Source organism: Marmota marmota, unplaced genomic scaffold (genome assembly GCF_001458135.2).
Source record: "Marmota marmota marmota unplaced genomic scaffold, marMar, whole genome shotgun sequence".
NCBI classification, from domain to species: domain Eukaryota; kingdom Metazoa; phylum Chordata; class Mammalia; order Rodentia; family Sciuridae; genus Marmota; species Marmota marmota.
In genome coordinates, this window is record NW_026000082.1 from 21,492,883 (window position 1) to 21,513,992 (window position 21,110).

The 21,110-nt window shown below is 51.1% G+C and overlaps 1 protein-coding gene across 4 annotated transcripts; it reads right to left on the minus strand.

Annotated features, from left to right (window-relative positions):
- Nucleotides 1–456: 456 nt before the first annotated feature.
- Nucleotides 457–20,269, minus strand: Tie1 (tyrosine kinase with immunoglobulin like and EGF like domains 1). Of its 4 annotated transcripts, none has more exons than XM_015485150.2 (23): nt 20,084–20,268; nt 16,722–17,039; nt 16,537–16,647; nt 15,186–15,341; nt 14,895–15,026; nt 14,614–14,754; nt 14,291–14,419; nt 13,304–13,449; nt 12,909–13,053; nt 10,250–10,408; nt 9,945–10,082; nt 9,454–9,495; nt 8,674–8,964; nt 8,182–8,372; nt 5,334–5,544; nt 5,066–5,176; nt 4,688–4,878; nt 3,705–3,818; nt 3,519–3,589; nt 2,405–2,445; nt 2,228–2,324; nt 2,045–2,144; nt 457–899 (listed from the first exon to the last, which is right to left on the minus strand). In XM_015485150.2, the coding sequence occupies exons 1-23, from the start codon at nt 20,139–20,141 to the stop codon at nt 828–830; spliced, it is 3,165 nt and encodes a 1,054-aa protein (XP_015340636.1). In that variant the 5' UTR covers nt 20,142–20,268; the 3' UTR covers nt 457–827. The 4 variants fall into 4 exon arrangements, with proteins under 4 accessions (XP_015340636.1, XP_015340634.1, XP_015340635.1 ...); XM_015485148.2 differs by having other exon boundaries at nt 9,454–9,750; XM_015485149.2 differs by lacking the exon at nt 9,945–10,082 and having other exon boundaries at nt 9,454–9,750; nt 20,084–20,269.
- Nucleotides 20,270–21,110: the final 841 nt, after the last annotated feature.

Consider the following 21,110-nt stretch of genomic DNA (forward strand, 5'->3'; position numbering starts at 1 on the left):
TGTCTTCCTCCTTTTACACCCACCAGCTGGGCAGTAGGGAAAGGCTGTCTGGAGGGATAAGGAAAAGGATAGGAGCAGGAGGAACTTGAGACAGGCCAGAATCTGGGGTTGAGTGTCAGTTTGAGCTGAGGCTGGGCTCCAGCCAATCCTGGCACGGACTGTGCGTGGACAGAGTGAAGAATCCTAGGCTGGCAGCTACCCAGAGATACTGGGAGACATGTTTGTGAGGAGGCTGGAGAGCAGGGAGGAGACCAGGGGAAGATAGATTTGTGTTTAGGACAGAGGTAGGGACTAAAGGTGTCAAATGGGTCTTCCAAAATGTCTCCCAGCATGGAGAGGCAATCTCTACAGGGCCTTGGGCCTCAGGCAGTACATGTAGGATGGCGCTCCTTTTTCCGGAAGTCCAGTTTCCCTCTCCCAACCCCTGCCCTGAGATGGACTAAGCGGTAAAAGGTACACATTTCTCAGAGCATTTATTTATTCTGAGTACAAGGCAGAGGGTGGGGAGCAGCTGAATAGGGAATGCATGCTGGCTTGGCAGAGGAGCTGGAGTAGGGGCTTGAGAGTGGGGAGCAGCAGAATGGGGAGCACATATGTGAAGCAGCTGAAGAAAAGGAAGGATGTGAAAGATAGCCATTAAGAGCTGCAAAGGATGGGGCTCCATTCTCCTAGGCCACCCCCTCCATGGATTCCCTCTTTCCCCTCTTAAGTTAAAAAAAAAAAATTCCTTGGGGAGGCTCAGGTGAGAGGCTAGAAGGGTCAGAAGTGCAGGTTGGTGAGCAGAGTTTGCTCTGGCCAGCAGAGCCAGGTTCTGGTGTGTCGGCGGCTCAGGCCTCCTCAGCTGTGGCGTCAATGCCCGCGTAAGTGAAATTCTCAAACAGCGACATGTTCACGTAGGCCTGGGTGGGCAAAACGAGCTTTAGTGGAGGCCAGAGATGGTGGCACATCTGTCCTCCTGTGTAGTTGGGGCATTTAAACAGACACTGATTTGTGCTGAGGCTCCATTAGGCCCCCATGGCCAAGGTTGATCTTCACCGGCCCAGAGCAGTAAGGGCATAAGACCACCGCTGGGGGTCTCAGGTGGGAGGCAGACACAAAGGAGAACTTTTTCTTCTTTTTGTTTTGTTTTTCCTTGTCTTTATGGATGCATAATAATTATGCATAATGGCAGGATTCATTGTTACATATTAATTCATGCACATGATATAACAATATAATTTGGCCAGTATTATTGCCCACTATTCCCCTTTCCCCCTCCTCCTCTTTCTTCCCTGATCTGTTTCCTCTACTTTACTGGTCTTTTCTTGATTTTCTTAAGGTCCTAGAGAAGCTCTTTTTTTCATGTATTCATTAGATGAATTGCTCATTCATTTATTAATTCATTTGCTTATTCATCTATTCTTAAGGCTATTATTGAGTCACCATTTATATGGTTATTTCATATTCAATCCTTCTTAAGATAATTATATAATCACAAATTCATATAAATAACTATTTTAAAGTTTACTTATTTTAATATATTTCTTCATTATATTTATTTGATAATTCATTTATTCATAGTTATTAGAGTCAATTATTGAATTGTGCATGCATGTAATTATCATATCATCCACCCACTAATTCCTCTTATTTAAGCCTTTCCTGTACCATTCATTCACCCATCCAGCTTGGGTTAGTGGACCATTCATGCATTCTGCTCTGGCTCTGCCAGGTGAGGACAGGTGTCTCATCAGCCTGGGCTGATGGCCTCCGCAGTGGAGGACAGGCAAGCAGTCTGGGACCAGGGACTGCAGGGAGGACTTACTGTTGGGGCTGAACAACAGCAATCCTGGAAGTGTGTGGCATGGCCTTGTGTCTAATCCAGCAAGGGCCACAAAGGGAGCCTGCATGCTGGGGCCCCGAGATGATGACAGTTCTGGCTGAGGGAGTTTGGGTGGCCAGGGGTGGTGGGACAGGGGACATAGTGGCTGTGCTCTCTGGCATCTAGGAGAGAGCACTCCTGTGAGCCTGGGGAGCCCCAGCTCCATCACCTCAGTCTCCTCACCTTCCTGGCCTCCAGCATGCGGCCCAGCTGCAGAGCGATCTGGGCAAAGGGCGGGCGCTCATGTGGACGGTCCCGCCAGCACTGGCGCATCAGCTCGTACCTGCGGGTGGGGCATTTTGAGGAAAGGGGTTAGGGCCGGATGGGGTGATGGGGGTCACAGAGCTCAAGGGTGAGGTGACTCACACTTCATCGTCACAGTTTCGAGGCTGCTCCATGCGGTAGCCCTGAGGCAGCTTCTCATAGAGCTCTGCACAGGTCATGCCGCAGTAGGGTGTGCCTCCTGCAGGAGGAGACGAGGCTCCCTCAGACCAGGGCCCCCCTCATAAAGCGGTGCTCTGGGGAACAGCGGTGGGTACTCACCAAGGCTCACTATCTCCCAGAGGAGGACCCCAAAGGACCAACTGAAATGAGAAGGATGTACTTAGTTGCCTTCTAGGCCCTGGCACCCAGTAGTCTACCTATTCACGATGCGTGGCCTCTCCCAGACCTGCATGTGTCTGCTCTACAAGTGCCTGGCTTGGCCCGCTGCTCTCTCTGCTTCACTGAAGCTCCTTCATACCTCTAACCCTTGGTTCAACATAATTATAGCTAAGATTTTTATTGAATACTGACTACAGTCCAGGCACTGATATATATTATATATATTAACTCTCACACCAGCCCTAAGATATGGGCGTATTATTATCCCCCATTTTACAGAGGAGGACACTGAGGCACTGAGAGCTTGCCCAATGTCACACAGCTAATAAGTGGCAAAGCAGGAATTCAAACACAGGCAGTCTAGCTCCAAAGCCCTTGTACTTAACTGCATTTCAAACTGCAACAACCTCCATGTAGGTATGTATCAGACCATCTGGGGGAGGGAATCTAGGGAGTCTTATGGTAGAGCAGGAAGTAAGCATATAGTGGATAGAGGAGTGGTCAGCGAGCAGGCAGGCCAGGCCGAAGGGCTCAGGGCCAAAGCAGAACAACTCAGAAGTCAGGACTGAAACATTGAGTAGGTCAGGTTCAGACTGAGATGGACGATCCTGGAGAGAGGGTGAGAAGTGCCAAGATGGCTATCTGAGGTTGAGGAGTACAGAGAAGGAGTTGTGAGGATTGTGTGATGGTTAGCCATGCCCCTGCCTTCCTGACAGGAAGGTGAGAGCACGTCCCCAATGCCTGCCTTAGAGATTATCCATAGCATTCCCCAATCTCTCCAAGGCATTACCCATCTGTTATACAAATAAAATTTTCAGCTACCCTTACCCAAGTCCTACCCCTAAAACACCTTCCAAGACAAAACTTCCTTCCAGCTAGTCCCCTACCTTCCCATTCAGGTGATGGGCACTGCCAATCAAGACACGCCAGTTTCACACCCAGCAGTACCCAAGTCAGGCCTTGGATTATCAGATGTTGCTGAGGTGTGTCTAGGTTATGCCTGCCTGATCTTTGGGCATCAAGCCCTCCTGCCCCTTCCCACCCTCACACTCACACGTCACTCTTGGTGGTATAGACACTGTAGTTCAGAGACTCGATAGCCATCCAGCGCACAGGGAGACGCCCCTGGGAGAGAATGGGTTTGAGGGGTTGGGTGTGGAGGAAGGGCCTGTCTGGAGGCTTTGGGGGACCAGGCCCAGCCAGGCATAGACCCTGCAGGGGAGGGTTGACTGAGACTCACCATTGTCTTCTTCACATACACTTCTTCCCCCCGAGAAAGGCCAAAGTCTGCGATTTTGGAGGCAAGGTTCTCTCCAACCAGCACGTTTCGGGCAGCCAAGTCCCTGTGGATGAACTGCAGACAAGGCCAGAAGTCAGGGGGAGGAGGGCGACTGGGTTAGCGGGGCCAGGGAGGGGCACCCTCAGGCTTTCAGGAGCCCCTTCCTCTTCTTCCCACCCACATAGGCCTCAACCTTGTGTCAGCCGATGTCTATCTGAGAGAAATCAGTGCTGGCTCTGCTCCTCACCTTCCTGTGACCTGGGCCTTGGCCAAGTTCTGGCTCATCCCTCTTCCTGAGACAGCGATGGCCACATTGCATCTTCCCTTCTTCCCATGCTCCCCATCCTCTTTCTCCCACTCTCTCCTCATTGGTGAAAGACCCTAAGCAACCCTCCCCACTGAGTTCCAGTGTCTCCCCTTGGTCCTCCACCTTCCTCAGAGACTTCTCTTCATCACCACCTCCTCCTGTGTTGGCCCCTGCCCCTCTGTTTTCAAATATTCTCAAACTTGACTACCTGTAAAATGCCTTCCCTCAGTCCCATGTCCCCCTCTAGAGGCTTTCTGCTCCCTCCTCCCTTTCAGGCAGGGTATTCTCAGATTTGGCTCAGGGCCCCCCCTTCACCGTTGCTGGTAGATCTACTCACTCCCTCACCACTAGTCACCATCTTGGGGTGCCAGCTCTCTCCTGAGTGCTGGGCTGGCCTCTACAAGTGCCCACCCCACACTTGCCCCAGAATGTCCCTCACACACTACAAATGCAGCACCTTCTCCAGACTCGCCTGAGCTTCTACTCATCGTTACTTGGGTTAGGTACCCTGGGCCATGTCCTTCCCTCTCACTGTCCCTCAGTTCCCACACCCAATTAAAGCCTGCTGATTTTATCTTCTGAGGTTGGCCCCACAGCCCCTCCTCTGCCCTCAGTCACCCACTGTGCTCACACAGACCTGCTTCTCACTCAGGTACTGCATCCCATTGGCAGCATCACTGGCAAAACGCAGCAGCTGCCGGGAGCTGAGGGTGGAGGCTGTTCCATGTTCTCGGGCAAAAGCTGGATCAGTCTCTAGCACCCGACTCTTCCGCAGAAAATCTAGCAGGTTCCCATAGGGGGCATATTCGATGGCGATATACAAGTATCCTGGGAGTTGAGGAGATACAGGGGGGTGATTTAGATGCAGCCCAGCTGGAGTGGGAGCAGGTACCCCAGGGTAAGAGCTTACAGCATGCAGGAAATGTGATGAAGGTGACCTCCAGCTCCCAGCAAGCCACTGATATGTTAGGGGCAGTGGCCAATGATGGGGGTGGGAGAAGGACAGGGGCCTCACCTCGGTTCTCACAGGCCCCCAGGAGGTTGATGATGTTGGGGTGATGCCCCAGTTTGCACAGGACCTCCAGTTCTCCAGCAAAGTCACGATGGTCATTTTCAGAGGCATACTCTGTAAAGAATCCAGTGTCACCCTTGCCAGAAATAACTAGAGAAAGGGCATGGACTGGTGAGGGCTGGGGTCAATGCTGGAGGGGTCTAGGTGAGGCCTGGGGTCTATGAAACAAGGTAGAGGGCCAGGGCTGAGGTCAGGGGTCACTCTTAGGGACCTTTCAGCATCTTGATGGCTGCATTCATCTTGAGCCCATCCTTCTTGATCATGGCCCGGATGACTTGGCCGAAGTTCCCCTCTCCAATGAGGTCCTCAAAGGTGATGTCCTCCCACTCCAGCACTGGGTAATTCAGGGGTTCGGGCTGTGGTTTTGGCCGCCGAGTTAGTGTCAAGGTCCCTGAGCTGAACTGCAGGATGGTTTCCTCACCCTTCACAGGATGGAACAAATGAGCTGGCAGTCCATGCAAGAGACACAGGGAGGGGGCAGAAGGAGGCGCAAATATCATGCAAAGAGAAGGTCAGTGGTTAGAAAAACGGACAAAGAGCCAGACAGAGGGCCCCCGAGTGGTCAGCCAGGGACATACTTACAGACAGAGGACATATACTGAGACAGAATCATAGGTGACAGAGCCACAGGGGGGTCACTGGGTGGACTGATGTCCAAGAAGAGAAATGCAGAGGCTGTAGCATGCAGGTTTAGTAGGGTTAGTGTGGGGCTATGGAAGGCAGAACAGGGCTTGTGGGTAATTTTCTAAATGCTATGATGTGAGTCAATGGAAAGATGATTTTCACATTTAAAACAGAAAAGAATTGGGATGAGCTGTGATGGGAAGCAGGGGGCTTCCTGTTATTGTGCTAATCCCACAACTAGGCTTTTTTTTTTTTTTTTTTTGCCAGAGTGCTCTGGAGAGGAATCCAGCCTTAGGTATATTTACTGAGCACCAACTACATGCAAAGCCCTGAAATACTGAGAGTCAATGGAGGGGTTTTCTTTTCCATAGTAGCAGAAAAAGAGAGATGACTCCTGTCCACCCACTTGGTGTCTAGCCATAGCTCTAGAACCAGGCCAGCACCCAAAGATACTAAGACCCTAACAAAGAGGAATGTTCACTTCCCTCTATTGAGTAGGAGGTTCACCTGGGCAGGACTGATGGCAGGAAAAAGGAATAGCTAGCTGAACAGGATCAAGGGAACTGCCAATATGAGACCTGGAAACAGGATTAAGATAGATCTTGTGGAGCCTGGGGTTGTGGCTCAGCAGTAGTGTTCACCTAGCATGCGCGAGGTCCTGGGTTTGATTCTCAGCACCACATAAAAATAAATAAAATAAAAGTATTGTGTCTAACTACAACTAAAAAAAATAAATATTTAAAAAAAAAAAGATAGACCTTGGGCTGGGTTTGGTGGTGCATACCTGTAATCCCAGTGGCAGGATGATTGCAAGTTCAAAGCCAACCTCAGTAATTTAGCAAGGTCCTAAGAAACTCAGCAAGATACTGTCTCTAAATAAAATATTAAAAGGGCTGGGGATGTGGTTTAGTGGTTAAGTGCCCCTGGGTTCAATCCCTAGTACCAAATAAACAAACAAAAAAAACCCTTGGGATGGGGGTTCCTAAGTGAGCTGAAGCCTAGCTTGATGGGCGGGGACTGAGGACATGGGTCACATGGATTTACATGAAGCATGAATAGTTGCAGGCTTATACCAGAATGCATGCATCCATGCAGAGGTTCAGAGGCACACAAGGGCCTGGAGCTACACAGGCACAGGGATACACGTGCATCAGGAACACTTATATACATGGGAGGACTCATAGAGGATGCATACATCTACTTGGACACAGCACATGAATTATATCTGTGGGCAGACACAGGTAGCAGGGACACATCTTGATATGCGTTATGATAATATGAACACTAAAGGCTGCTTTCTGTGCCACCTTCTCTCTGCATCTGTGCCCAACACCCTCCCTCACTAGGCAGTGATGGCTGGCTGTGTGCCCTGACCTCAGAGGGAGAGCCCAGACAAAGACACCAATTGAATCCCTGGATGGAATTTTTTAAAGGCATAGTAGACACTAGACTTGGACACTGGACTTTCTATTACAAGAGTCAGCCCTTGAGAGATAAAAAGGGTTTGTGTGGTTTTTGTTGTTTTGTTTTGTTTTGTTTTAAATACTAAAGCTTGGCTCTAGATATCAAGTGCTCAGGCCTGGAGGGCCAAGGGCCCTCAAATCCTAAGTGACAACAGTGGGGAGAGTCTCAGAAGAAACATGACTGGTGGGATAGGCAGATGTGACAAAATGAGGTGATGCCAGTCCCTGAAGAGGAGCCAGCACCCCTCCCCCATCCCATCTAAATGTCAGCTCTGAGGCCAGAGGGATGTAGAATACAGGAGGACTGAGAATCCAGGCAGGTTTGCAGGGAAGCCTGGAAGAGTGGAGGTGACTGCTTCTCTTCTCAATGGGTGCTGGTGAGGTTGCAGGCCAGACTCAATTCTAGAGGCGTTGAGCCACAGAACATGCTGCCCTCTGCAGGGTACAGGCAAACCAAGAATTCGAAAGGATGGAAGGAGGCTGAGAAGAGGAGCTCACAGCCTGAGTGGCCTGTTGGCAAGAAGCCACAGTAGTGCTGAGGACATCAGTCACAGATGTGCAGATGGAGGCTGGCTCCCAAGTCGGGAGGGCCTGCAAGGACAAAGGCTAATATGGACTCCAGGTGCCAAGAGCAACCCCAGGAAGAAGGCAAAGATTGGGCAAGATAATCTCAAACTGACCCCATTCAAGCCTGGAATTGGCCCTGGTGAAATATGGACAAAACTGAATTCTTTTGAACTAGGAATACTAAATATTTCCCTCTAGTAGAAATGGGCTCATGAGCTGAATTCAGTTCTAGAGAAATAGAAAAGGATTATATTTTGTACCCTTAAGTGTGGTTCAATGTAGTCTTATACTTGTGACATAAACACATGTACACGCACACGGTGTACAAGTACTTGTGTTTATGCAGACAGAGATGCATGCACATTGGGGACAGCGCTTGTGCACCTGGGAGTGTGGTTCACTGACCGATCCTGACTGGTAGGTGAAGGTGCGCCTCCGACGCACACAGCTCCTGCGGATGCACACCAGGGCTAAGAGGGCAGCCAGGGTGGTGAGGCAGGTGGCAGAGATGGAGCCCACTACAGCCAGGACCAGCTGCTGATCCAGGCCCTCTTCAGCTGCCCGGCTCTCTTGGACTGGGCCTTGGCTCTGTAGCCCTGGACACAATGAAGGATAGATGATGGGGACTCCCAAGTCAAGGAACCCAGAGGTCACCATAGGGTTCCACAAAGGGAAAGTATTCAGATCTCAGTAATAGGACATGGGGAGGTACTGTGGGGCCAGAGGTGTCACAGGACAAGTGTGATTACCCAAATACTAGGATCACGAAATGGGCAAGGTGGGGGCTTGTGTCACTTGTTGGGAGGGCCCCAACTCCAAGGTAGCTAGTGAGATGGATGGAGTGCATGCTGAGACCAGCCCCAGGGCCCAGGTGTCCTGTGGGCTCTTCCCTCTCACCGTTGCCTAGAGTGGCCTCTTCTACCATGTTGCTCCAGTCACCAAGACCTTGAACGCTGGCGCGCACGCGAAAGAGGTAGCGTGTGCTGGCATTGAGGCCACGGACGATGGTATTTGTCTCCTCAGGTCTGTCCACGTCCATCCACAGTGGGTCTCCTGAACCCCCAGCCACCTGCACCTCCACAATGTACTTGGATATAGGCCCAGATGGAGCTTCTGGCCGCTGCCACGTTAGCTGGATCTCAGAGTCTGAGAGGGCCTGGGCATGGAGATGTCGGGGGGCTGGAGGCCCTGGGGGAGAGGGGAGCAGGAAGGCAGGGCTCAGACAGGACCAGACCATATGGTCATGGGTCAGTTACATAAGTTACAGCTGTGTGTCCTGCTCTGTGGACTCCAGAATGGGAGCCACCCTGCCACCTGCCCCCTCTCCCAGTTGGATTCCTCTCCATCCTAAGGCCACATTCACCCACAAACTTCTGCTAACCCTCTTTTTTCCATGTAGTTCAAGACCTCCCTATGTCCCCCATACCTTGTGGTTCTCCAAGTTTCATGTCCTCCAATGACCCTTATTTTCCACACGAACCATGAACTCCTCTGTCCACATATTCATGGTGATCTATGTTCTGGTAGCCTCTACCTTCCCCCTGTCCCATGTCCTCCCTGGTTCCCGAATGTGTCCTGTGCTATCTCTATGTCCTCTTCTGTGTCTCTTGTGTCTCATGTATCCCCATGTGCCCTGTACTCTCTTCATCCCCCACTCATCACCCATTCCATGCATACCACTGAGAGGCAGCAGCACGTGTGCAGGGGGCGATGCAGGACCTAGGAGGGTGCAGTGATAGAGCCGCACATTCAGCTGGTAGTGGGTGCCAGGCGTGAGTCCAGTCAGGAGGGCAGTGCGGGCCTGGGGGGATGAGACATTCTCCCGCCGCTCCTGTCCCCGTGCCCCGTCCCATAGGCGCAGCAGGAAACCATCACCCACCAGCGGCCCAGGCACCGAGGGTAAGGACCAGCTCACTCGAAGCCGGTCAGGGCCTTCCACATGCCAGCCCTCCAGCCATGGCTGCAACAAGGGCTCTGGGGCCAAAGGTCAGGGGTCAGAACTGTCCAATGGGTCTTCAGGGCTGGGTGGGACAATGATCCCTAGTGAACAGGTAAGAACCTCCAATGGGAAAGTCAGGGGCCCCTGGATGGATAAAATATAACAACCTGAATGGACAGGTCAGTAATCCTAGGGACAGGGCAAGAAGGGATGACTCTTGGCCTCTCACCAGGACAGTCTGTGGTCATGAGGGTGGTAGGTCCCCAGGTCCCCTCTCCCCCTTCCCCTGGACGGCTCAGCTGCACACGGACACTGTATCTTGTCTTCGGCTTCAGATTCATTAATGTCACATTCTCACTGGGGTCCACTGAGGGTGGGTATGGCACACATATCATTTAATGCCAACCATTCCTGAATCCACCTGCTCCCTTCATTCCCCCCTATTATACAATCTTCCTTCCCTTTCCATTCTCACCTTATCCCCTCACTATTACCCAATACCCCTGTCCTTCCCCCAGCTCTCTCCCCACTCACCCACAATGGTGGACCAGCGCATGGTGCTGTCCTGGGGCCGGTAGTACAGGCGGACAGAGGAGATGGGTCCATCCCCAGAATATGAGACCAGTGGGGAGATCACAAGCTGGCGGCTCTGCTTGGCCAGGAGCCGAGGTGCGGTCAGGGGCACTGGGGGCACTGCCAGGAGACTAGGGGTAAGGCACTGCCCATAGGGCCTATCCTGTCCTCAGAAAAGGGGGAACACTGTGCTTTGCATCTTTATTTGGATCTGGGGACCCTCTGGACTGGGTGCAAGTAGACCAAGTTCAATAGAAGATCAGAGTGGCCAGGGCCCAAGAGGACACAGTTCTGGTCCTTGGGTGGCTTAAGATACAAGGATTCAATGACAAGGACAATGGTATCTCAAAAGATGTGAAGCAAGGGAATGACATGGTCAGCTGGGCTGGGGAAGAGCACCTTGTCCGTGAAGTGTAATGTAGACAAAAGGGGCTGGAACACAAGGCAGGGTGACAGCCTGGGTATCGTCTCTTCTCTGCCCCTCCCCTCATTGTTCACTATTCTCTTTCTTTTCACCACTCTCTTAATTAAAGCAAGGTGCCAGTGATGAAGTCCCTGCTCCACCCTTGATGCTTCATATGCATGACCTTTAATTCTCACAACTACCTTTCAGATGGAGCTCATTACCCCTGAGTCATGAATGAAGAAACTGGGGCTCAGACATTGAATAACTTGCCTAAAGACTCACAGATAGGAGGAGAGGGTTTGAACTAAGTGTGTCTGACCAGGTCACTTCAAGTCAATGGATTCTACCCTGAAATAGCTTTTATGTTCTTGCTCAGCTTCCTTACTCTGTGGTCACTGCCCCTATTCTGGCCTCAGCTTTTCTCTCCAGATTATTGCATTATATGCCTTAAGAGGTTCCCTTGCTTTTTCCAAATATTTACTAGATGTGACTTGGAAGAGAGGGAGGGAAAGAGGGGGGAGGGAAGGAAAGGAAGGAAGACTGCTCAGGGAAGATGCAGGGTTGTGAGCTGAAGGAGCATCCGATAGCAATGAGCACATCAGCAGGAGATGCAGGTTTGTGAGGAGACGAGGTCCAGCTTGGATACTGAGGAGCCCCTGCTGGTGTCTGCAGCTTATACAGAGGATCAGACACGCAGGCTGGATATAAAACAGGCCCTTGAATCATACACCAGTTAACTTTCACACCAATTTCAGAACCAGACCTCACAGAAGATGCCTCACTTCATGGAGGTCCTACCAATAAGTCTGGGGCCAGAAGGATCTGACTACAGATCACATGAGGGCATTACCAGACAAGGGTTGACACTTTGGGGACTAGATGTCATTTTAAAAATATCAATTGTCAACATATACTGAACACATACTCTGTATGAACTGCTTAAAGCATCATCTAGTTTAATCTTTTTTTAAAAAAAGATCTTTATTTTATTTATTTATTCTTATGTGGTGCTGAGGATGGAAGCCAGTGCCTCATGCATGCGAGGCAAGCGCTCAACCACTGAGCTACAACCCCAGCCCCTAGTTTAATCTTTGTAACAACCCTATCTGGTGTGTGCTAATGTCCTCATTTCACACGCAGACAAACTAAGAGAGGTTAAGTTACTTGCTTAAGGTAATGGGACTAGAAATTTTTAAAATTATTTATTTTATTTAGTACTGGGGATTGAACCTATGAGCACTCTACCACTGAGCTATATCCCTAGCCCCTTTTATTATTATTATTATTATTATTATTATTATTATTATTATTATTATTATTTTGATTCAGTGTCTCACTAAGTTGCCCAGGCTGGCCTTGAACTTATGATCCTCTTGCCTCAACTTCTCTAGTAGCTTTGATTACAAATGTGAGCCACTGTAACCAGCAGAACTTGGGACTTATATAGAAGGATTTAGACCCAGGGTTCTGGGTCTGAAGCCTTGGGAAGACTGAGAAGAGAAAGGCTGAAGGTGGAGCCTTGTGGAGGAGGGGGTGGTGAGAGGACATGGTGAGGAACCTGGAAGCAGAGTGTGACAGTGAAAAAGAAGAAGGTGAGAGAGAGCTCATGTAGAGGAGGAGGTCAGAGGGAAAGTGGTGGGGTCTGGGGGTGGCAGGGCCCAGGGGTGTGACCTGCCCATGCTATGGTACTGAGAAGGTACAGGAATACCTAATTTGGGGAGGGGGCCTCTTCTCTGAGCACTCCTAGATGCTGGGAGTTAGCCCCTTGTTCACCTGGCAGACTTCTATGCAGTTATCCCCTCTGGGGAGCCAAGCAGATCACCCTTGAGTTCCATAGATCCTGTGCTCCCCAGTCCCAGCACTGAGTGCCTATGCAGGGAGACTCAGACACAGGGAGCAGTGTCCTAGAGGCAGAGTCAAAGGCACAGTGTGTGTGGTGGTCGGGGTGGGGAGGCATGGCTAAGCAGGAGGTAGGGAGAGATTGGAGGGCATCCCCCATTTCTGGGGTGTGGAATATCCTTTCCAGATGGGACCAAGCTGTGCTCCAGCCTTGACACTGCCCAGCCCAGACCTTTGGTTGACCACAAACCCTCTTTGCCTGATGCTGGCCTGACAGATTGGATGCCCTTGCCCTTTCTGCTGGGATCCCCAGTCTGAGCATTAGGTAGATATCTGCCCACTGTCCATCCTCCATGGCCCTAAGACATTACTGACCTTTGACATTGACCTTAAAGCGCCGGCTGTCTTGACCACCAGATGTGTACACACGACACTCCCAGAACCCACTGTCCCCAAGGGCCAAGTGGGGTACCTCGAACTCAGCTGTGGTCCTATCTGGCTCCACAATGGCTTTGGTGGACTAAGATAGACAAAGAGAGGGGACAGACCACAGAGATTGTGCACCTATGAGGCATATATGCAAATATGTTTGGACTATTGATGGGAGAGGGGCCCAGTAGCAACCCCTCACCAATCAGCCTCACCCTATTAGAGCCATGCCCAGGCTAGGGGGTAGAGTTTGCAGAAAGTTCTGAGGGGATGGGGTTCTGAGGAATCAACTAGGAAAGTGGAAGGACAGGGGACAAAGGGTTAGGATCACTGGGACTGACCAGGAGTACAGTGCCATCTGGTTTACGAAGCTCCATGCTGCCCCTTACTGGGAAGGGGTTCCCTGAGGCTGCGCAGTTGATCCGGGGCATCGTCTCTAAGTTGAACTCCAGTTCTGAGGCCACATTGAGGATCTGGGGGATCTGGTCTGGGGAGAGAGAAGACTAGTGCTGGGACTCCCATGGGGCAAGCACGTGACCATAACCACGAAAGTGCCCCTTGTCCCTTGCTCTGCATCTCAGTAGAGGCACCACCATCTCACTCAAATTTGAAAGCCAGCAAAGTCCTATATGATCCCTCCAGTGTCCTCGTGCCCCATATCTGATTAGCCACAGGGTCTACCTCCTCTTCCCCCTCTCTACAGCACTCTTCCTCATTCCTCCATTATCCATGGCAGGCCCCTCGCTATCCTCACAGCCAGCACACTGTTTGGGCCTCATTGGTTTCTGGTCCCCAACCACAGACTCCTTGGAGTTTCCAGCTTCGGCAGTCTACCCAGCAGTGAGAGGTCCTTTCTGAAAAGAGTCTGACTGCCTCAGGCCCCTTCAACAAGTCTCCCTTACCCCTATCATACCAAGTGCAAACCTTTGACCTGGTATTCAGAGGCCCCATGATTTGACCCCTTTGGACATTCTCCCTGCCCCTTACCTCATTGTCCTGATATCCAAGCCTGAGTCCCAACCCTCAGGCTTTCTCCACACTCCTTCCCTGTCATCTCTCCTCTGTCCTCCCTATCTAACCTCAGATCTCACCTCTTCCCAGAAGCCTTCCCGAACTTTCTCTCTCTCTCATCCTGGCCAGGAGCCTCCTGTGGGCTCCAGTGCCCTCTGGGCTGTCACCTTTCAAGTTATGGGCGGCTGAATGGTGAGAACTCCTGCCAGACTATGCGGTCCCTTGGGCTGTTAGCAGAGAAAGGAAGGGCAAGGCTCCTCTGTGCAGACATGTTCAGTGGGGGCTGACTTGTCTTGACGAGTCTCTAATGCTCATACCTGACTTCTCACAGTGGACTCCATGCCACCCAGAGGGGCAGACACAGCCACTGAACCGGTCACATGTGCCACCATTCTGACACTGGCACTGGAGGCGGCAGTCAGCCCCAAAATGACCAGGGGCACAGGCTGGGAACAAAGCAAGTATAGTTAGGAGGCTTGGTTGGGGGCCATGAGGGCACAGATGGGGCATGTGTTGTACAACAGGATGAATGTAGAGGGGGCACAGGTCAGGGGACTGTAGAGGGCTTGGTGTGTAAGTCAGGGTCAGAGTGAAGGGTCCAGGCCAAGCCTGTGGCTGTGGAGGGTAGGTTAGTTCATACCTTCCTGGCACTGGCTTCCTTTCCATCCAGATCCACAAGAACAGCCATAGGGGTCTGGGAGGCAGAAAGTGAGACCCCGGCAGCCTGATGTGCTCGGGCACTGCTCCTGGCAGCTCTGTCCAAAACGGCCCTCTCTGCAGGCTAGAAAGAAGATATGTGGCATATGGGTCTCTGTTGGGTGCAGAGTCCAGGACTGAATCAGTACCTCACCCTCCAGGTTCTGAGTCTTACTCCAGTCAGGTATCCTCTCTTGTCTGGGTCTTAGCGGCCCTCCTCCTTACCCTGCTCACAGCGGGTACCAGTGAATCCAGGGGGACAAACACATTCGCCATCATGGTCGTGGCAGACACCTCCATGTAGGCAGCCTGGGCATTCCTTTGCACAGCCTGGCCCCCAGCGGCCAGCCTCACAGCCTGGAGGAAAGTGTCTTCAGTAACTAACCTTCACTCACCTACCCATGGCCACTGAGGACTGGGGTAGCTTCAGGGACTTTGGGAATCTCTAAGACCTACGGGAAGTATAGAGCTTTCAGGCTCCCACAACACCCATAACCCCTGCCCTTTGCTCCTGACCCCGCACAATGAGCCGAAAGAAGGCACTGCCCAGGGGGCTGGCTTCAAGGTAGGTAGCACTGTAGATGCCGCTTGATGGTGGCTGCACATTTGAAAGCTGCACCGAGAACCGTCCATCCCGGGCCTCCTGCCGGTCCAAGATATTGAAGTAGGATCCTGGGGGCGGCATGAAGGGATCAGGGGTCTCAACACCGTCATATATGGGCTAGTGTCATCTCCCTTTGCCCAGGTCACATCACTGTGCCCTAGCACCAACCACCCAGTAAATCACTAAGTCCAGTTCAGTCCATCTCCTCCTCATCTGTGAAGTTTCCTATGCAGGATCTCTGCCTCCAGCCTGGCTCTTCCCACCATCCTCCACTTCATTTAGCAGCCAGTGAGGTTCTTCTACAACAGATTCTTCACCAGTTTGTTTTCACCAGTTTGGCTCCTGCTGAGCCCTCTAGCTCTAAACCTCCCCACTCCCTGCCCTGCCCTGCCGGACTCCAAACATTCCTGAATTGTTTGTTTCCCTTCTGGAAACATCTGGTATTTCAGAGGGTCCAGCCTTTGCTCTTGTCAGTCCAGCCTCCTGGAATGCTCTCCCTTCGTCTTTGTCTGGCTCCTGCTTCTTCCCACTTCTTTTGGGTACACTTTCCATCTACTTTGGGTCTCACTCTTGCCTCTGCTTATAACAGCATAGAGACTCTATACTCTATGTCTATAAGTCTCCCTGCCTCCTCCTGCATCTCCTGTCAGTTCAGATGGCCTGGAGCTCAGGGTACAGACCCCTGGGCCCAGGAAGGATCCCAGAGATGCAAGAGTCATTCAAAGGATTGTGTATCTGAGGGCTGAGGCAGGAATCTTTGGAGCCATACAGGAAAACAGTGTTCTCCTATGGGGTAGCCAAAAGACAGAAAGGATCAGGATGGAGGGCAGACCTGGGGCTGAGATTCACAGGTGTGCCCGGATGGCTCTTGTGGACATTTGGGCTGGACAGGACTTTGATAAAGGCTGGACTTTCTTGGTCCTGTGTTGGACACATTGTTCCCAGTTCTCTTCTTCCAGTTGGGAACAGCTGCTCTTTCCAGGTGACACACCTGCCAGTTCCCAGTTAAGGATGAATACTTAACATAGTGCTTAAAGGGTAGCTGGCCCACTGGCTCCTGGTCCTCTGAGTATAGTAAGAGGGGGCCCAGAGCTAGAATGGAGATGAATTCAAGTGTGTTCAGGTCAAGGAGTGGCCCTGAAGGGTGGCTACAGGGACAACAGGTGTATCAGGGTGATGGGGCCCAAACTGAGAATTCTGAGGATGGAGGTGCTGGGGCGTCAGAATTGTGGGTCCATTTGCCCAACCAAATGCCCCTCTCACCATTGCTCTTCCAGATCACATCAGTCTGCTTCTCCTTGTGCACACGTGCAGAAAGCACCACAGTGTCACCCTTGTTCACTGTATGTGTGACCTTGTCTGGGAACAGATGGGCTGTGGAGTGGAGGGAGGGTGGGGTCAGTGATCCAGGACAGTGCCCACCCCCACCCCTCAAGGCCAGAACTCACCCCCTGGGCTGTTGTGCACATAGATGACCCGAGTGCGCCGCGACCCAGCACCACCCACGCAGGAGAAGACACCCACGAGGTCTGAGGGCTTGGAGAAGCCTCGCAGCGTGACCTGGTGTGAGCCATTGCGCGCCAGGTGCAGAGGCTGTCCGGGTGGAAGGGTGCGCACGATGCGGTCGTCCTTCTCCAACAGCAGGGGCGGGTCCCAGGCATCCGAGCCCCTCCCCGCCCCAGCCTCCCCGGACACGCAGGTCAGGAAGAAACGCTGAGGGTCCGTGAGGCGCAGGTTGGCCAGCAGCGTCAGGTCCACAGCCGCACCTGGGCCAGGACAGCAGTGACTCCATCATAGCCCCAGTGAACCCTTCCTTGTACCCCAGAACCCCCTATCCCAGTCCTCTTATCTTACTGTTCTACCGCACCCTCTGAAGAGGGTCCCCTCTTCCCACCCTCTTTCCTTCCCTTTTGGGACCCTCAGAGCCTACAGGCACTTCATTTTATCAGGTACTTCCATCCCCCTCCTTTCCCCTTCCATGTGCACTGGTCCTTTGCCCTCAAGTCTCTTCATCCTAAAAGAACAAAAACAAAAACACAAACCCTTCTCTGGCTGGACATTCCCCGCCTTCTCCTGCCACATGGCTTTCCATTACAGCCCAGCTGTCAGAAGTAATGATCTCTGCTCCCTGTCTCATCTCCTCACTTTATTCTCCGTCAGGCCCCTTTCCCAGCTCCTCTCCAAAACTGGTTCATCAAGGTTGCCTCAAGTCACTTCTCTCTGCCCCCATCCAGACCAAAAGCATCTTTTAGGGCCCCCCTCCTTGTTACCACAGAAATCATGAAATATTTGATGTGTTGGGATTTAATTTGGGTGTGTAGCAGAAATGAAGCCAGTTCTGCCTGGCTTAGAGACAGAGGGCAGGTCCAGCACAGGCCTGGGGCCCAGATGGATGCAGACACAGGTGGGTCTTGGTGTTTGCTTTCCAAATAGTTTACTGTCTGGTTGGAGAGGCAGACATGGACATAGCTGTCAGATGCAGGGTTCTGTGAGAGGGAGCAGAGAGAGGGGCACCTAACCCAACCTGGGGGTGGCAGGAGGGTGGGGAGGTGTTTCCTGGGAGATACAACTTGAGGACTTTCAAAGCTCAAGCAGATCACAACGGGTGAGGAGAATGGGGAGGGAGACAGGTAGGGTGGGAAATGGGCATTCTAGATAGGGGGAAGAGCTATGGAAAGACATGGAAGGAAAAATGTTATGGTGTGGGGAATGAGGCTGCCCAAGTTTGGTGTGACAAGAGCATAAAACATGTGGTCACATGTGGGCAGAGACCAGATAGAGCCAGAGTCCAGACCAGATCCAGGAGAGCCCGCTTGCCTGCCTCAGTTCCATGATTAATTAATTAAATTAATTAATTAAATTAACTTAAATGCCACTTAGCTTATCATTTAATGTTCTTTGAAAGCTTGATATGAGTAAACAAAACTGGCATTTATTGACCATGCACCAGGTATCAAGCACCTTTTTCCTATTTATCCTGGAAGCCTCCAGTGAAGTTGATATTCTTTCCACTTACAAAGGAGGCAATAATAATTTTTATAGAGGCTTCTTTGAGCAAGCTCCCTTTAACTATCACCTCTGAGTCAATAACTCTGGGATGGCCTTTCAGCTCAGCGCTTCATTTCCATCAGCCTTCCCAAACCTGCTCCTCTCTTCTGCTCCCTGGCTCAGCAGATAGCACCTGCCAGCTGAGGCAGTAACTATGGAGTCATCTCATCCTCCCACTGCCATAACAATTAATGTTTATTGAATGTCAATTATATTCAGGACACTATACCAGCCACTCTATTGATGTTCTCTCATTTTATCATCCTGACTGTCCTGGGAGGTGGATGTTATTAACCATGTTTTATAGGCAGGGAAAAGACTCTGAGAAGTTAAGTAACTTGCCCAAGGTCACACAATTAGTAATGAGAAGAGCTAGGTTGTTTGATTTTAAAATCCACACCATTAAGCTTTGTGCCAACTACCCCAACCAATCACAAAATTCTGCAAATTGCTTCCTAAAAGCTTCCTGACTTTATCCCAGTCTCCCAAAAACCTTTGTTCAACCCTTATCCCTAGTGACATGGAACATTCCAAGAAACCACATCTACCTCCCCGCCTCCTCTTTCTCTTTCTCTCTCTGTGAGATATTCCCCCCTCCAAGCTGGAGATCAAAACTAGAGCCTCATGAATGCTAAGCAAGTGTTCTACCACTGAGATATCACCACCAGCCCCTTGTAACACTCTTGCTTGTAACTTCCATGGCTCCCCATTTGATGTAGGACAGTGTGCACGCTCCTGAGCCCCTTGCTATACACACTCTGCCTCTCTGTCTGCTTTCCCTATAGGACCCTTTTCTCCTGTGCTATTCCATGCTTCTGAGACTTGCATTGATTCTTCTGACTGCCAACTTTCTTAGTGAAATGTTTCCTGACTCTGTTCTTGTCTATTACTCTGACTCCTCCTCAGTGCTCCCCTAGAGCTCCTCATGCCTATCTCTGATTAGCTCATCCCATGTGCTGTATTCCCCACTATACCACGAGCCACTCAAAGGCAGCTTCTGTGTTCTAATCCTCCTACCAGGAGACTGAAGGACTAAGCTTATTTAGAAATCCTTACCAAGTGCCAGGCTTTGTGCCAAGCAGGCTATGTACATCGTCTCATTTAAACCCCATAACAGCCATAGGAGGTCAGCATTGTTGAGCCTCATTGTATAGGTCTGGAGGTTGCCAGCCTCGCAACTGATGGAATATTGTTAGTGTTCAGGAAACATTTGTCCAGTGATTACCGGAATGAGCCCAGTACACTGACTCTATAAGCATCCACTGAAAACATCAGTGAGTCTATAGGCCCTGTTGCTCCCACAGATCCTGAGATCCAACAGTCAATGGATGTTCTCCTTCCCTCCCCAGCCCCAGCATGCAGTGATTTCTAGTATCTGCCTAAGTTTTCCTGACCCTGATCTTTGCTTTCTGGCGGGTCAAAATCATGACAGTGATGATAGAGTTTCTATTTTTCCCCCAATTTTTTTTAATGTGGCAAAATACCTAGAATTTACCATCTTAACCATTTGGGAGCATACACTTGAGTGTTATTAAATACATTTGTAATGTTGTACAAACTTTACCACTAACCATTTCCACAACTCTTTTCATTTTGTAAATCATAAACTCTATACCCATTAAACAATAATTCCCATTCCCCTTCCCCAGCCCATGGCAGCCATTATTCTCCTGTCTGTTACTATGACATGATAGGATTTCTTTGGGGGAAAATCAGGACCTTGGGGCCTAGTAATGGGATGGGGGACTCGTGGAAGACTTACCAACATGAGAAGCCAGGAAAAGAACAGGGAGCAGGAAAGGGGGCTCCAGCCAGACCATACTCCAGAGGCTGACCCAGGCCAGCCAGGACAAGCTGAGCCTGGGGTCAGTTGTGGGTCTGAGTACTCCGCCTGTGCCGGTCAGTAGGCCCCAGTGTTGAGGAGGAAGAGGAAATGAGGTGGCTCTGGTGGGAGGGGTGGCAGGGGAGAGGATGGGAGGACTTATCCTGCTTCTCAGTCTCTAGATCACCCAGTCTGGCCACCACAAAGCTGGGGATGGGTGTGGCCTGGAAGGCCCTGGAAGGGGGGCTATTTAGTTGGAGGTCGGGGAGGGTTATGGTAGAGAGAGACCTGGGAATGTTTGGGCTAATTTTCTATCCCTTCTCTGCCTTCAGTCCACAGTCTTGCTGGCATACAGGAGGCAGGAAACAGAGGAAGTCAGTGGCTTCCGCCTATTGAGGAGCTTTGGAGAGATGGCATTGTTCTGGGGTCTCCCCTCCTCCCAGCACACACACACAAGTGTGGCCCACATGATGCCTCACACATGTGCTCCAAGATGCAGACAGTTACATGGGCTCCTAGAGAGGAGTTCTCATGTAGCACAAGGATTTTTGGGACCTGAGAATGAACACACTCAAAAGAATATGGGTTCAGGGCCACAAAAAGTCTTTGAATCTATCTTGTGGACTTCTCTTGTTTTACAGATGGGAAAGCTGAGGCCTGCAGTGCTTGAAGGCATGCTGAGGTTGGGGCAAGGCGGGGATTGGAACTTCTGACTTGGTGCTTGGTTACTTGATGCTGATTACTCCACAAGTGCACATGTTAAACAGACCCAGGGGAACCCATGGACAGCGCGGATTGTGACATAGGTGCTCTCAGCTGAAGCTGCTGACAGAATGAAGCCTCAGCTCATTGTCCGCCTGCTGTCATTCATTTTGCAGCAAACCCATGTCTATCCCTATGAGCCAGGGAGATGCACCTACTCTGGAAGGCTTGGAGCAGACCTGGGAGCAGACTCAGACCCTTGGCC

Coding starts and splice junctions, on each gene's coding strand:
- Tie1 (XM_015485148.2), bottom strand. CDS start 20,141: ATGGTCTGGCTGGAGCCCCCTTTCCTGCTCCCTGTTCTTTTCCTGGCT. Junction 8,373..8,673: donor AGAGGCCACTCTAGGCAACG/GTGAGAGGGAAG, acceptor CATTGTGTCCAG/GGCTACAGAGCCAAGGCCCA. Junction 5,177..5,333: donor AGCCATCAAGATGCTGAAAG/GTCCCTAAGAGT, acceptor GATTCTTTACAG/AGTATGCCTCTGAAAATGAC.